This window comes from Cannabis sativa, chromosome 5 (genome assembly GCF_029168945.1).
Source record: "Cannabis sativa cultivar Pink pepper isolate KNU-18-1 chromosome 5, ASM2916894v1, whole genome shotgun sequence".
Taxonomy (NCBI): domain Eukaryota; kingdom Viridiplantae; phylum Streptophyta; class Magnoliopsida; order Rosales; family Cannabaceae; genus Cannabis; species Cannabis sativa.
In genome coordinates this window covers 1,208,808-1,224,171 of record NC_083605.1, presented here as the reverse complement: position 1 = coordinate 1,224,171, position 15,364 = coordinate 1,208,808, and the positions used below count along the sequence as shown (strand labels likewise).

Here is a 15,364-nt window from a genome sequence, read left to right as displayed (position 1 = left end):
AGTACATGAACAATCACTAAAATAGTAAAATTGAATGAAAATAGACAAAAGTCCTTAAATCAAACAATCTTAATAGTTTAGGGAGAATTTTTAACGGCCAAAAAAAATTCAGGAAGCATGATTTGGTACATGTTAAAGTTTAGGAGTTAAAAATCCTAATTAGCCTATTTTATACTACATATTTGCGGTAAAACTCATTTAACATTTATAATTGCTACGCATATAACCCTAATGAAAAAAAATAATGGTAAAAGTACTTTATTTTACGATTTTATAACAATCATATCCCTTTTTAGCCATTAAGTGTCAACTCTAATCACATGGCGATATATTATTAGACTATGTATTAAATAAACTAAAAAAATATGTCACATGTGTTTATGAGTTGGTGCTTAATGGGCTTAATTGGTACTTAATCTTTAATATAAGTGTTATACCTACTTTATTAGTATAAGACCTTTTGTGAAGGTGTCTAAAAATAAAACTATTCATTATTATTGTAAGGCTAATTAGGATTTTTGCTCCCTGAACTTTGACATGTACCAAATCATGCCCCCTGAACTTTTAAGGTCATTGAAAATGCCCCTTGAACTATTGAGATTGTTGGATTTAAGGAATTTTTTCTAATTTTAGTAAAAAAGTCCAACATGGATGAAAGTTCAGTGGACATAATTTAGTACATGTCAAAGTTTGAAGGACATGATTTGGTAGATATCAAAGTCTGAGGAACATGGTTTAGTACATAGACAATCATTGAAATAGTACAATTGAATAAAATTAGACAAAAGTCCTTAAATCCAACAATCTCAATAGTTCAGAGGGCATTTTCAATGGCCTTAAAAGTTCAGGGGGCATGATTTGGTACATGTCAAAATTTAGGGGGCAAAAATACTAATTAGCCTTATTGTAATTTGTGAGTTTGTTTTTCATGAGAATGTTAATTTTGTAATTTTATTAATATATTAATGTATGAAAAAAGTTACAATATTTGATTGACTTATTATTATTATTATTGTTGTTATTGTGAGTTTTTATTTTCATGAGTATTAATTTTGAAAGTTTAAATAGTGAATAATATTTTATTTCTAATATTTTTAAATGTACATATTCAGTGGTAAGTTCATCTTTTTCTATTATTATTCTTTATTTTTTTCTAAATAAAGATAAAAATAAAAATGTTAATACACTATATTGTTGTTGTTTTCATCTTTTAATTTTCCAAATAAAAATGTATCTCTCATTTTTTTTATTGCACTTTGTAACTTTACTTAATGTTTACATGCTTATATATTAAGCAATAAACACAATGAATTATACTTTCAAATGTGAATACTAAAAAATTAAAGGCTATAAGAAGTATTAAATCATAATATAAATGAAAAAAATTGAACCTGTAAATTTTCACATTTTCAATAATTCAAGTGGAAAAACTAGAGAGAACAATTGCAACACACCCCTCTTACACATTATGGCTCTACCAACCAAATTTTTCTTTCTTTCACTCATTAAAAGTATGAAATATCATTACAAAGTCACAATAGGTGCATTAGCTTTGTCCTCTGAGGATGGAGCCGCCACCGCAACATTATTCTTCTCAATATTGTCCGCCTCAACTTTCTCGTCCTTTGGCGCCTCCTCCTTGGGCTCCTCAACAGCCTCAACCTTAACATCGTTGTCCTTAGGTGTCTCAACAGCATTAGTGGCGTCGACTTTATCATTTGTAGCCTCAACTTTCACATCAACTTCGGCATTGGACACATCACCTTCTACCTTATTGGCACCCTTAGTTTCGGTTGAGTTCTCACTCTCCTCGTCCTTCTTCTCCTCCTTCTCCTCATCCTTGTTAGGAGTTTCGCTCTTATTCTCACCTTCATCAACAGTCTTCTCCTAAGATCACAATGTAAAAAAACAAACACAAATCAATACAACATAACATGAAATTCAAATTCAAGAGTACTTTTAGTTAAGATAATTGTATACTTGAGCAACAGTCTCAGTCTCAGCCTCAGTATCAACCTCAGTTTGAGCCTGTTCCAGCTTAGCTGGAGACTCGCTTGGGAGAGACTCGCGCTGGGCGATGTCAGACTCCTTTTGCACGCTCGCACATCCTCCCATTATTGACGAAATAAAAAATGTGGGACAAATGAGCGAGTCTTCGGAGGTGAAGAGGAAGGGGGAGAAAGGAGGTTGTTGTTTCTTCCCTTTTTTTATTCTCTTGTTGCAAATATGTGAATTGAGGCAAAGAAAAATAGTGATGGTGAAGGGAGTAATATAGGGTAAGATAGTTGTAATAATTAGGAGATTTTGTTGGTGTTCAACCTGGCATTTGTGGTGTGATTTATTTTGGGTCAATCTTTGTATGGACAAGAAGAATTTTTGGAGGGAATAAGGGTAAAAATTAGTTATGACAGTTAGCTTATTATGGGAATCAAATTTGTCGTTTAAAACAATGATATGTTGTCTTCTTGGCCATTTGATCATCTTCGAAGTACCAAAAACTAGACACCAATGACATTGACAATGTATATACATATATTATTTATGGTACTAATAATTATAGTTAAAATAATATAAAATTACTATATCAAAGCATATGAACCTAACTTTTTTTTATGGTTTTCTTTTAAGAGATTGTTTTTTCATATGCTTTTTTGTTTTTAAGAATTAACACTTAAGTTATTACCACATTTCCATCAAAATATGAAAAATGAATTATTACCACATTAATTTTTAAAAGACTCTTGAGAATTTTTGTTTCCGAACTATAGCATATGTATTATTGTGTTTTTGAAATTGTCAACCCGTTAAAAATAGTTCCCGAACTATTCACATTGTGGTAAAGTGATCATTCTATCATGTTTTGTCACATGTGGTAAAAAGTATAATGATGTAGCAATTTAAACCATTTTTATACCAATTCCACGTGTCTAATTAATTTGAAAAAATAAATTAATTTTTTTTAATTTAATTTTACTTAAAAAAAATTAATCATTAATTGATTTTAGCTTAATAATTTTTGAATATACATATTATTTTAAATTATACACGTGACGTCTATGTGACAATGATATAAACATGCACGTCATCAATTTGTTTGTCACATATGACAAAATTTGACAGAAGGACCACTTTACAATATTGTGAATAGTTTATAAACTATTTTTAACGGGTTAAAAAATTTAAGGGCACAATAATACAGTAGTAATGTGGCAGCCATTTAATATCATAATATTAATAAAATAAAAAATTAATTATAGTTTTTATTTTTAAAATTGCTTGATAAAGGCATTTAGACTGAACGGTTAATTGCTTGGACTTGGACCACTATGAGAGAATCTGTTTTAAGAACCACATCAGCCCACCCTTTACGCTTTATCCAACTTAAAGCCTATTCGATCCCAATTACTTCAGCAACATCAAATCGAACCAACCCCACCTTCCTAATTGAAACAGGCTCAATTAGATTTCTCTCTTGGTCACGAGCCACACACCCGACACCAAAACACATTTTATGCTTAAAAATTGCTCCATCGACATTTATCTTAACCTTATGTATCACAATTTTTCTCCAATGCTCATCACCACTACCAAAAACTACATTCAGTAGAGGACCTAATTTCTATGCTTGATCATTTAGTCATTGGTCAAGAGCCAACCTTGCCGATCTCACTACTTCTAAGGCAGTACTAAGCTTATTGTTCTAAAAGACATCATTTCTAGCCTTCCAAATCCTCCAAGTCACCATAGTCGCTTCAGCCACAACCTCACCATTTCCCACACTAAGTAGACTAGAAAATCAATCTGCAAAAATCAAATCAGCTGCAATTTTAACAACACTCGAAATGCTCCAACAGGAACGAGCATAGCCACACCCAACCAAATGAAAAATGGTCTCAACTTCAATGTTATAAAGAGGGAAAATTAAGTCCACAAAGGTTCTTCAATTCCTTTTATTAAAGAAAAATATATATATAAAAAAATTCTACGATTCATCACCCACCCTTCTCGGTGGTGGAGGTTTACCGTCGACAAGTATCATCCTTTCATCTCCACTTTCTTTCTCGTCTCATCCTATGATCACATGCAAAAAAAATCCAGAAAAGCAAAAAAAAAAAAAAATGAAAAAAAAAAAAGATGAAGAAGGAAAAAAAAGAAAATAAAAAAAAAATGAAGAAGAAGAAAAAAAGTTGATGAGGAGAAGAAAAAAATGATAAAAAAAAAGGAGAAAAAAATGAAGAAGAAAAGAAAAATAGCTCTCCTAAAAAAAAGGAGAAAAATATATATTTTTATATAAAAATATATAAGGGATCTAATAAATAATGTGGTATGGCTACTCTCTCAAATATCAATTGGTTTTGACATTATTAGTTTGTCCGCGGCGCGCGGTTTGAGGTTGGAGAGGGTCAAATAATCAAGTCGTATGGAGAATGGATGTGAGTGAGACCTATACGTAGAAATCACATGATCGGAGCTAAATGGCTTAAGCAGTTTACTGCTGCTTTGGACGATGTTTCTGTAGCAAAAACCGCAGCTCGGGGTGAGGTCTCTCGGTCGACGATGGTAATGGTTGAGGAGAATCGTGGTGTGCTGGGGTTGAGTCCGATGATAGTGGAGGAAACTTTGGTTCAACGTGAGGAACATCAAAGGTTGTTAATGGGGACCCTATAATTATGGAAGATATTTTACCAGCTGCTATGCATAAGGGATTATCTGAGGATATCAATGAGAAGGCTTATCTTATGGTTCTTGACACGAAGAGGATAAGAACGGCTTTGGAAGATACTGATGGGGTCCATGTGAGGGTTGATGTGGCAACGAGCGAAGTGGTAAATGGTTCAAATAACTTGAGTTTGGTGGGTACTGGTGTCCAGACCCACCAATCATTATGAATATTTTATCTTGGAATTGCCATGTGCTTGGGAACCCATAGACTTTACAATTCCTTAAAGATCTTGTGATCCAAAAGAAGCCCAGTGTTGTGTTTTTTTGTGAGACTCTATCCAATCGTTCTAAGATAGAGAGAGTGCGTGTGCTTACTGGTGTGGTTTTGGAGTCGGACTCGCTGCTGCTGGTGCAAGTCGTGCATCAAAAGAAGCGTTTGTTGTCTCCGGTGGGGCTTTTAATTTCAGATTATGTTACTCTTATGCAATCCTCTCTTTTGTTTCCTATTTCAATTAATTTTATTAAACGGTCCAAGAACCAGGCGGCTAACTTTTTAGCTTGTTCTTCTAGTTCTATTTCTGGCAGTGTTTCACGCGGGGGTGTTGTCCCTGCTGGTTTGGAAGCTATCTTGGTAACTGATTTAATTTAATAAAGATTAAATTTTTGGTTCAAAAAAAATATAATGAATTGAAAATTCAAAATTACACTTAAAATAATCTTTTTTTTTTTAAAATAAATAAATAAATAGAGTTGTAGAATAAAATTATTCTTTTCCGAGTAATTTGCGGCAAAACCCCCTCAACTATCAATTTACTTGCAAAAAACCATCCAACCTCATATTTTGGTGGGAAAACCCTCCAAAGTACTGTTTCGTTTACATTTTTAAGGTGTCGTCTATTCAGCCTCGTTAAGTCTTAATTTTGCCCACGTGGCAATGACAGGTCAATAAAAAAATTATCCTACGTGGCCATATTTTACAAAATAAAAATTAAAATAAAAACAAAAAATTTAAGAGTAATTTGCGGCAAAACTCCCTCAACTATCAATTTACTTGCAAAAAACCATCCAACCTTAAAGTTTTTTAGATGGTTTTTTGCAAGTAAATTGATAGTTGGGGGAGTTTTGCCGCAAATTACTCTTAAAGTTTTATTTTTATTTTGTAAAATATGGCCACATAGGATAATTTTTTAGTGACTTGTCATTGCCACGTGGGCAAAATTATGAGCTGGACAGACGGCATCTTAAAATGTAAACATTAAGATTTCTGGAGGGTTTTCCCACCAAAATACGGAGGTATTGACGTTTTCGCAAAGAAATCGATAGCTTAAGTGCCACGTTGAAATTACTCTTCTTTTCCCAAATAATATAATGAAAACCACAAGAATATTTGTTAAAGAAGACAATAGATGATTGGACCCTACTCTACACCTAAAACCAACCAAACGTTCCAATACCATTTTCAATTAACACTTTTTCTTTTTCAATTTTCAAAATATATAAAAAAAAAAAAAAAGCTTTCTTCTTCAATTTTCCCCCAAATTCCACAAAACCCTAGAAATTTCTCAAAATCCCCAATTTCATGCACCACCGAGCTTTCTGTCAAAGAAAGCTCGCATCTTTCCCAATCATGAATCGATTCAATCCGATTCCTCTCGTCCTCCTCATCTCCACCTTCCTCTTCTGCCTCGCCTCCGTCCCCACCGTCCGATCCGACCCCCAATTCTCCTCCGCCATCCGATTACCTTCCGACGCTACCCATCAAGATCCATGCGGCCAATCACTGGAGAAACCCTCTTCCTGCCCCGTCACCTGCTTTCGAACCGACCCCGTTTGTGGGGTCGACGGTGTTACGTATTGGTGTGGATGCGCCGAAGCACGATGTAACGGTGTGAAAGTTGCCAAATTAGGGTTTTGTGAGGTCGGTAATGGAGGTTCTGCTCCTCTCTCAGCTCAGGCTCTGCTTTTGGTACACATAGTTTGGCTCATTGTTCTTGGATTCTCAGTCTTGTTCGGTCTTTTCTAATCCATTTTTTTTTATATATATTATTACTGAATATAATTGATTGATTCTTCTTCTTATTTCTTATTCTTCTCTAAGATCAGATATTAGGGTTCTTCATTTCGTTTGAAAATTCTTTGCTCTTTGATCATTGTGTATTGAAAGAGCCGGAGATATTTGTGTATTGATGTATATGTAAAAGAGGGATTTTTTTTTCTTCTGTATTTAATGTTATCACATATATTCACATTGATTCCAATTTTTGCATTGTTTTATATTTATATTTATATGTAAATATGTATATATATAAATATATATTAGCAATTTACAAGTTGTTGAATGTTCTAATGAGAATGAACTCAATTTCGAACCAACATGTTTCTCAGGATTAGAATTTGGATAATTCGGATTGAATTGTTCATTTCATGATAGACAAAATTGAATTGAATTGTTTAAAAAAAATTGTGACATTTTTGTTAATTCTATTGCAAATTGGGTGAATTTGAGTTTCAAGTTATGTAAATGGATTTTTTGAAAGAATATAATAATAGTTATCAATACCCAACAAGTGTAGCTCAAATGATTAAATAAAATAATAATAGACACAATTTGATGGTGGTAGAATTACTTCATACCATTTGAAGAAGATTCTGAAGAAAAACAATGGTTTTGTTTGAATAAATTATACATAATTGATTAGTAATTTAAATCCAGGTTGGTTTTGCTGGCTTTCTGATGAAACATGTGAACTGGCATTAGAGAGAAATGACAAAGAAAAACTATAGCAATTATTGACATTTAAGCCCTCCAACTTTTGAAGGACTCTTTTTGCCTCTGGCTTGGCAATAAAAAAATGAATATATGAACAAAAATGAAAAGTGGTCTATTGTGAAAAATTTCCAATTCCATAACATGACAATAACATCTGTTTAATCTCATTATTGAATAAGGCCCCTAATAATTGCTCATCATATAAGATGGACAAGTTTTACTCTTTGCCGGAAAATGAAGTAATTTGTATGAGCATCCTAAAGATACTACCAACCTCCTCTTTAGAGAAACCATTATGGAATCATACATCAAATTACAAAATGTCAAAAGCTCATCAATCAAATTATATTTTGTTGGCACAATTGTTTGGTGGAATCAAAACTCTATTCTTAATTCTTGGGACTTTGGAGTGAAAACCCAGGCTTTTCTTCTTCGCGTGGAGCAATTTTCGGTGTTCTTGAAGTATAGGCGCTCTCGTATGGAGCATCGTCACCCTCATCCTCTACCTTGGCTATTGTCTCGCCAGGTGTTTTATGAACCCCATTACTGGAAGTATTATTGCTAACTAGGCTTTTGTACATGGTGAGAGCTTGAGCCATCATGTTGGCAGGATTCGAAGCTGAGCTCGGTAGCAACATTGTTGTGCCCTGGTAACAAAATGTTAAATTTATGGGGAAAATAAATAATTGAAGCAAAGACATAAGTCCACAGAATGTTAAGAAAATATATGTTTTTCACCTCCTTAGCAATATTACTGAAGGCTTGAATATATTGTTCAGCAATTCTCAAACTTGCTGCCTGCAAATGACATCATAAGGTTAGCAACTCAATATACTTTCAGTAGTTACGGACCTACAGTAACTCATCCGGCCGAACATATTATAAAGTTTGAAGTTCAAGCCCGTCTCGAACACTTAAAATAGTATTTGTTATATTTTCATTTCGTTCGCCCTAAAGATCGGGTGCCTAAAATGAGAGACGAAAACAATAAATATAAAGCAAAAGCTTGTCCCCCAAACAGTAAGATTTCTCTTTTGGTAAATGATGACAATCTAATAATGGAACCAATGGTTTCCTCCATGTAAATGCCCATATTATATATATATATAAATAAAACATGTGGACTCGTATCCATCTCATGGAAAATCTTGGTGCAGAATAGAGGTCAACCAGTCATCAAGAATGGACACAATTTAACAAAATATAACACAAAATAAAATTGTCTGCTGCAATCCGAACAGGAGCTCAGCAAAGATACGACAAACAAGTAAAAAATTTGAGCATTTTATTACGAGCAGACCATCAACATCCAATCTAAGGGATTGAAAAACCATACCTCAACTCCCCCATTTTCCTTGAGAGTCTTTGACACAACGGCAAGACCTTCAGCAGTTGCTTTTGCTTTGGCAAGAATGGCTTCCGCTTCTCCTGTAGAAGTAATCATATGTTAAGAATGAGAAGAGAGCATCAACATCAGAATAAACCATAATAATGTAGATGAAATATGATTAATCAATAGGTCAAGGAGAATCAATACCCCTAACTCTACCCCCTTGGTAAGAGCTTGGGTAATTTATTTGTCCCACATGTATCCTCTAAACCCAATTTCGCTAAAGATTCAAGCAAGCAACAACCCATTAAGAGCATCATACATTACTTGTACATTAAGAACTTGGTACAGCAGAGTAGAGCATGCTAAATGATACACAAGTAAAGACTAGTAAGACTTCATTTAGAGATCCTAAGTAAGAAAATATATTTTGTGACTCACAAAGTACAACTTTATATTACTTGCATTTTCAGAATTAAACAAAATTAGGATAAATAGAGTACAACTCAACAATTAAATAAATTTAGGATAACTAGAATATAACTTGCCCTGTGCTCTGTTGACTTGATTTATCCTTGCAGCTTCTGATTCTAAGATCACAGAACTCTTTTTACCGTCTGCGATATTGATATGGGCCTGCCTTTCTCCTGTAAAGATTAAACAGATTTTTTTTTAACAAATCAATAGTCATAAAATCCTAAATATCATTATTATGAATACAAGGTTTCAGATTAAGAGGTACTTCTCTGCCATGGCCACATCAAATTTCCTTATAGATATAACTGATATAAACTAATTTCTATTACCTTCTGACTCGAGAACTTGGGCTCGCTTTTTACGTTCAGCTTCTGCTTGCATCTCCATAGCAGCCCTTACTCCACGAGGAGGAGATATATCCCCTAAAACAAGGATAGATAGTAGAAAGTTTATAAAAGAAATATTGGGAACATAAACAAAGAAAGTCCATCATAGAACATTAAAGGTGACTTACTTATCTCATAACGGAGGCACTCAAGGCCCCATTCTTTTGCAGCCTTGTTAATGGACTCCTGCACAAGATGCCATGCAACAGTCATTCAGTGGTCCTCGATTATCAAGGGTATGAGAAATTTTAGTAAACACCTTTAACTTAAACTACTCACAAGATTGAATTCATACAAAACCAAGTATAACATGATTCACAAATTACCGACATAAACGAAAAATGACTCTCAAAAAACTTATACTACGTTCTTTAAGTCGATCATCAAATGTTCTCAGCAGCAAAAAGACACAAAAATGAAACAAACAATCTGTGATCCGCATGATTTTATGTCATTACCATTCACATGAATGAGAATGAAAAGGACTGATGAAAAATGTGAAGGAAAAAAGAAATGGAACGACAAAACAAGTGAAACACCTGTTAACAATTAGTTCTTTTCTTCATGATAACTAATTTCAATTTTAATTATTAAATTCTGTCTTAGTAAACAACAAAGCTTCAACAGATACCTTGCAATACTGCCAGCATTTTGTTTATATTCAAATCTATGCTACTCAGTACTAACAGATGATATATTCAGATTCTCAGATAAAGAAAACTTACTACTATCTTTTCATTAAGAGTATCTCTTTCCTCAAATGTCTTATCAAGAGTGATTTTCCCAAGCTCACTACGCATTGTAGTTTGTGCAAGCTGAATAACCGCATATATGGGATTCTCAACTCCATAAGAAGCCAATTTAGGATCCACAATCTGTATCAATCAAAACCCACATGAAAAAAATGAGAACTTTCAAAACCCCAATAACCAACTAAACCAAAAAATTGAATATTTCATAACCCAATAACCAATTAAACAAAAGAAACCCCATTTCTTAAAAAGAAGAAATCCCAATAACCAACTAAACCAAAAAATTGAATATTTCTTAACCCAATAAGTAATTAAGAGAAGAAATCCCAATAACAAACCTTGACATAAAGAACCCCATCAATCAAAATGCTGACATTGTCCTTAGTAATTGCAGACTGGTCAGGAATGGGAATGGCCTCTTCTTTCAAGGAATGAACATAAGCAATCCGATCAACAAAGGGAATCAAGAAATGGATTCCAGAAGGAAGAGTCTTGACATACTTTCCAAACCGCTCAACCACAAAGGCCTTCTTTTCAGGCACAATCCGAACACCCCAATTAACAGGAGGCGTAATCTCATAGATTCTAAACATTAAAAAACACAAATTGGAATCACTCACTCACTCACACATTTCATCAAACACATAACAAACCAAAACCCAAGAAAAACAAAAACTTACTAATTGTTACCTGGATCCATCGCGACCGGTACGGAGATATCGAACGGTGAGCGAATAAGGCGAAGAAGAAGATCTGTTGGAAAGAAGAGGAAGTGGGTGTTTGAAAATGGAGGGTGAAGAAGTGGAGAGAGCTCGAATGGAGGTCTTGGTATTGGTATCAATGGCGTATTTGAGAGTTCTTCTAAAGGAGTTGGTCTTCCATAGACTACTCATCTTGATTGGTTGTTGTTCAGTTCTGGGTTTTTGGTAGTTTTGAATTTGATTCAAATCGAAGGGTTTTTGGGTTTTGGGTTTTGGTTTTTCACAAAAATGGTGTCTTTCTTCCTAATTTCCAATTAATTGACTTTGTTTTTCTTTCTCTCCAAGCATAAACAATTTTGGAAATCTTTTAAAAATACCCAAGAACTATTTTTTTTTTTTCTTTTAAGTTTTATGAAAGATTTAATGCAAGTAAACGACATTTGAGTGTGTTTAACCGCTAATTTTTTTTTTTTTAATAATATAAAGTAGAAAGAAAAATACAGTTTTTGTTTCAGTAATTATATATTAAAAAAATTACATGTTGACCGAGGTTTTCGGCAACCAATATAATAATAATAATTTAGAGAGCTATAAGGAATTAAGAGAGAGATTTTTACGTGGTTGAGGCGTTAATGAACCTTAGTCTACGAGTCTGTGTATTTATGATAGTATTTATTACAGAAATTTTTTCCTCTTCTAGTTCTTATGAAACCCAGAATTCTCAACCCTCTTTAATGAACTTTGGGAGTATTTATAGTGTTTTTGTGAGGTGATCCCTAGAATTAAGGTACATGCATTTCTGTAACTATAAGTAAAGTCACACATTCCCAATGAATATATCATAAGTAATGCGTGGTCTAATCCCTAGGTTCTGTAAGGATTTTATGAGTGCAGTCCTTTGTCCTTTTTGACTGATGTGATTCCTCACAGAGTAGTCGTCACTAAACTTTATTGATCATAACCTAGTAGGTGCAGTATGATGTTGTAACTATAACAAATACCGCCATAAAAAAATTGAAAAAAAAATTCCAACATGTATATTCGGGTGCAAGACTGACTAATAGATTGTAACAGAAGGTTGATAGTAGCACTCCTCTACATGAAAAATTAAATTTTGTTATTTTTGTTGACAAGTAATTTTTTTTTAGAAAGTTGACTAGTAAATTTTGCTGCAATATTTTTCTATCTCATTTTATTTTAATTTTTCTATCAAATGATCTCAAAATTAGAATTTTAATTGTAATCCAAATGTTTCCAATAAAAAATTAAAACTATTATTTTAGCTCATTATTATCAATAAAATTTCATAATTTATTTAAAAAATAATAATAAACAAAGTCACTAAGGCTAGACCTAAGATACAATCTATTAAATTGATTGTAAAAATACTTACGCTGACTGAAATTGTAGCCATCGGATTATCAAGGTGGGGCGAAAAGACGATTATACCCCTCAAACAGTTGTGTTGTATGTGAATGTTTCACCTAACAAAAAAAATTGATATGGAGAAATTTCTCTGAGAAACACAAAATTCAATGGCTGCAACTTCTGTTGCTGCTGTCACATTTTCATGGCTTTCTACAATACCCAACTTCAACCCCGCATCATCTCACTCTCAAAAGGTACCCTTTTTCTCTTTTGTGTATATACAAATGAATTATGCTGTGATGAACACAACTTTTGGATCTTAAAGACTCTTTCTTTGGGTACATGAGTGTAATATATTTGTAATTTTGTAGTGGTGGTTGTTGTTTTACTGAAATCAAATCTGAATATGTTAGTAAAGAGTGCATTCAAGATTTGGTCTCTTCCCACCACCAACTGTTTGATAAAATGTCTCAAAGCCAACCAATACCCAATTTCCACAACAAACACTTGTGAAAAAAATGGATACTTTACCAATTTTTCAGGAAACAAATAATTAATGTTTCAATTTAGATGATAACCATGAATGTTGTGTTTGATTTAGCTTTCTCTGTTTATGTAATGTTAAAGTACATGCTCATTTCTTATAAGTATGATTTATCCAATCTGTATCAAAGGACTATATATGGTTTTCCACTATTTCTTATTTAGTTGAACTAAAGAGCAACTAGTAAGGCAACTTAGTGTGACATATTTAGGTTAGTATCTTGGAATTTGAATATAATTGTATGGTTGTGATAATTGATACCATGTCTACCTAGATACAAAGAACATAGATTGTAAGGATATGCATATTGGCTTGAGGTTCTTAAAATCCATTTTATTGAATTCAGCACAACCAATCATGTATATTGATTTTGTTATATTTTCATATTGGCAACTAATCACTATTGTAGTTGAGAATGCAAGTTCAAAGACTGTCACTTCCCTTGGCCCTTCTCTCTACACCACTTTCCTCAAACTATCCCCTTCTTCCTATAACCCAACTTTTCTTATCCAATTCGAATTTTCCTTCTGGTCCTCTCATATCCAAAACAATCTCTATATCACCAACCACTTTGCCTAAGTTAATGAGTGGGGTATCTGCTAAACAAGGATACAGTGATGGCGATGGTGATTTTGATTATGATGATGGGTTTTACATGAGGAAGTGTGTGGAGATTGCAAGAAAGGCTATCGGGTGTACCAGTCCCAATCCCTTGGTGGGTTGTGTTATTGTCAAGGATGGAAAAATTGTTGGTCAAGGGTTTCATCCTAAAGCTGGCCAGCCTCATGCTGAGGTAAATTTCACTTATAATAAAACTCTGTGAATTAGTTATATTAAAGTCATATTAGTGTTGTATTGTTACAAAAGTAGTAAAATGGTATCAGGAGATTTGACTAGATTTAATTGACTCTAAGGGGTTTGTTAAATTCTTTGATTTCTAGGTGTTTTTAATACTGAAAAGCCTTATTTCTGTTGGTAAAGCTATGGCTTTCTGGGCATATATTTACTAAGTTGGCATGAAAAACTGAAGCTTTTGATGCTGTGAAAATCCCAAGTAGCCCATTTGATCTTCAATTATTAAAGCTAAAGCTTATGCTTATAGAACTAGTGGCTTTTCGGTCAAGTAGCTTTTCTAATGCTGAGTTAGGGGGCATGCATGTTCTATAGGTATTTGCTCTTAGAGATGCTAAAGATTCGACTGAGAATGCAACAGCGTATGTAAGCTTAGAACCGTGTAACCACTTTGGAAGAACTCCACCGTGTACTGAGGCTCTCATTAAAGCCAAAGTGAAAAGGGTTGTGATTGGAATGGTAGATCCAAATCCACTTGTAGCATCGAAAGGGGTTGAGAGACTCAGAAATGCTGGGATTGAAGTTACTGTAGGGATCGAAGAAGAGCTATGCAAGAGCTTGAATGAGCCTTTTGTCCACCTAATGCTCACTGGGAAGCCTTTCGTCACGCTTAGGTAAATAAATTAATTGCTACTTTTGATACTTTCAGTTAACTGATCTACAAATTTATAAACTATGAATTAATTGTGTGACATTCAAAATATGTTTATTTAAGGGTCTCTTCCTGACCAGCAGATACTCACTCTCAGTCAATGGCCAAATTGTAGACCAGCTCGGAGAAGGATCTACAGAGTCCGGTGGTTACTACTCGCAGTTGCTGCAAGAATATGATGCTGTTATAGTTTCATCTGCCTCGATAACTGACAAGCTATCAATTCCTCAATCTCAAGAACTCGGAGCCAATCAACCGCTCTGGATCATCACAACAAGTAATAATACTAACAATACATCTTTGGATAAAATATTTGATTTGCCCATAAAAGAAGCATCTACTAAGGTGGTAGTTTTCAGTAACCAAGAGATAGTAGTAAACCCGAAAATCGTTAAGAGAGAAATAGAAACAGTAGTTTTGAATCAAATCAGCTTGAACGCCATTCTGGAATACAGTAAGCGCCAAGGGTTTTGCAGTGTTTTGTTGGATTTGAGAGGAAATGTAGATGATATTAATGAGCTAGTGAAAGAGGGTATTGAGCAAAATTTGTTGCAAAAGGTTGTGATACATGTGTTGCCTCAGTGGGTTGAAAAGGATGGTGAGAACTCTTGTGTTGCAGCTCTGAGCAATCTGGATAAGAGTTTGGACATTAAGAAATTGAAGCCTAAAATTTCTGGTAAGAGTGTTTTACTTGAGGGATATTTTTGAGTGAAAAATTGAGAAATTATGTTTAATAGTAACATTAGTTTTTGGAATTTATATTTATTAGCCATTAAGAACATTTAGAGTTAGTTGTTTTTATTGTTGAATTTAACTTTGTAATGCTCTTTGGTGTTGAATTTAATATCAATATTCTTTTTAAATTTAAAA

The 15,364-nt window shown here is 33.7% G+C and overlaps 4 protein-coding genes across 5 annotated transcripts; 2 read left to right on the top strand and 2 right to left on the bottom strand.

Annotated features, from left to right (window-relative positions):
* Positions 1-1,385: 1,385 nt before the first annotated feature.
* On the bottom strand, positions 1,386-2,682 carry LOC133028922 (uncharacterized). Of its 2 annotated transcripts, none has more exons than XM_061115167.1 (2): positions 2,017-2,682; positions 1,386-1,887 (listed from the first exon to the last, which is right to left on the bottom strand). In XM_061115167.1, the coding sequence occupies exons 1-2, from the start codon at positions 2,530-2,532 to the stop codon at positions 1,525-1,527; spliced, it is 879 nt and encodes a 292-aa protein (XP_060971150.1). In that variant the 5' UTR covers positions 2,533-2,682; the 3' UTR covers positions 1,386-1,524. The 2 variants fall into 2 exon arrangements, with proteins under 2 accessions (XP_060971150.1, XP_060971149.1); XM_061115166.1 differs by having other exon boundaries at positions 1,981-2,254.
* Positions 2,683-6,289: 3,607 nt separating this feature from the next.
* LOC133029095 (uncharacterized) lies at positions 6,290-6,685 on the top strand. The gene has a single exon (XM_061116020.1). The coding sequence runs from the start codon at positions 6,290-6,292 to the stop codon at positions 6,683-6,685; it is 396 nt and encodes a 131-aa protein (XP_060972003.1).
* An 838-nt stretch (positions 6,686-7,523) lies between these two features.
* LOC115716596 (uncharacterized) lies at positions 7,524-11,452 on the bottom strand. The gene is made up of 9 exons (XM_030645426.2): positions 11,068-11,452; positions 10,716-10,962; positions 10,351-10,500; positions 9,754-9,811; positions 9,569-9,661; positions 9,311-9,409; positions 8,769-8,860; positions 8,171-8,230; positions 7,524-8,079 (listed from the first exon to the last, which is right to left on the bottom strand). Exons 1-9 carry the CDS (start codon positions 11,268-11,270, stop codon positions 7,822-7,824), a joined length of 1,260 nt encoding a protein of 419 aa, XP_030501286.2. The 5' UTR covers positions 11,271-11,452; the 3' UTR covers positions 7,524-7,821.
* A 980-nt stretch (positions 11,453-12,432) lies between these two features.
* Positions 12,433-15,364, top strand: LOC115716701 (riboflavin biosynthesis protein PYRD, chloroplastic). Its single transcript, XM_030645566.2, has 4 exons — positions 12,433-12,700; positions 13,400-13,783; positions 14,158-14,456; positions 14,578-15,364. The coding sequence occupies exons 1-4, from the start codon at positions 12,614-12,616 to the stop codon at positions 15,200-15,202; spliced, it is 1,395 nt and encodes a 464-aa protein (XP_030501426.2). The 5' UTR covers positions 12,433-12,613; the 3' UTR covers positions 15,203-15,364.

What these genes read in the sequence shown, in the direction of transcription:
- LOC133028922 (XM_061115167.1), bottom strand. Translation starts at nt 2,532, where the DNA reads ATGTATATACATTGTCAATGTCATTGGTGTCTAGTTTTTGGTACTTCG. An exon ending in TGGAACAGGCTCAAACTGAG is followed by an intron (nt 1,888 to 2,016) that starts GTTGATACTGAG and finishes TTGTGATCTTAG; the next exon opens with GAGAAGACTGTTGATGAAGG.
- LOC133029095 (XM_061116020.1), top strand. Translation starts at nt 6,290, where the DNA reads ATGAATCGATTCAATCCGATTCCTCTCGTCCTCCTCATCTCCACCTTC.
- LOC115716596 (XM_030645426.2), bottom strand. Translation starts at nt 11,270, where the DNA reads ATGAGTAGTCTATGGAAGACCAACTCCTTTAGAAGAACTCTCAAATAC. An exon ending in ACCGGTCGCGATGGATCCAG is followed by an intron (nt 10,963 to 11,067) that starts GTAACAATTAGT and finishes TTTAATGTTTAG; the next exon opens with AATCTATGAGATTACGCCTC. An exon ending in CCAAGTTCTCGAGTCAGAAG is followed by an intron (nt 9,410 to 9,568) that starts GTAATAGAAATT and finishes TAATCTTTACAG; the next exon opens with GAGAAAGGCAGGCCCATATC.
- LOC115716701 (XM_030645566.2), top strand. Translation starts at nt 12,614, where the DNA reads ATGGCTGCAACTTCTGTTGCTGCTGTCACATTTTCATGGCTTTCTACA. An exon ending in CATCATCTCACTCTCAAAAG is followed by an intron (nt 12,701 to 13,399) that starts GTACCCTTTTTC and finishes TCACTATTGTAG; the next exon opens with TTGAGAATGCAAGTTCAAAG. An exon ending in AAGCCTTTCGTCACGCTTAG is followed by an intron (nt 14,457 to 14,577) that starts GTAAATAAATTA and finishes CCTGACCAGCAG; the next exon opens with ATACTCACTCTCAGTCAATG.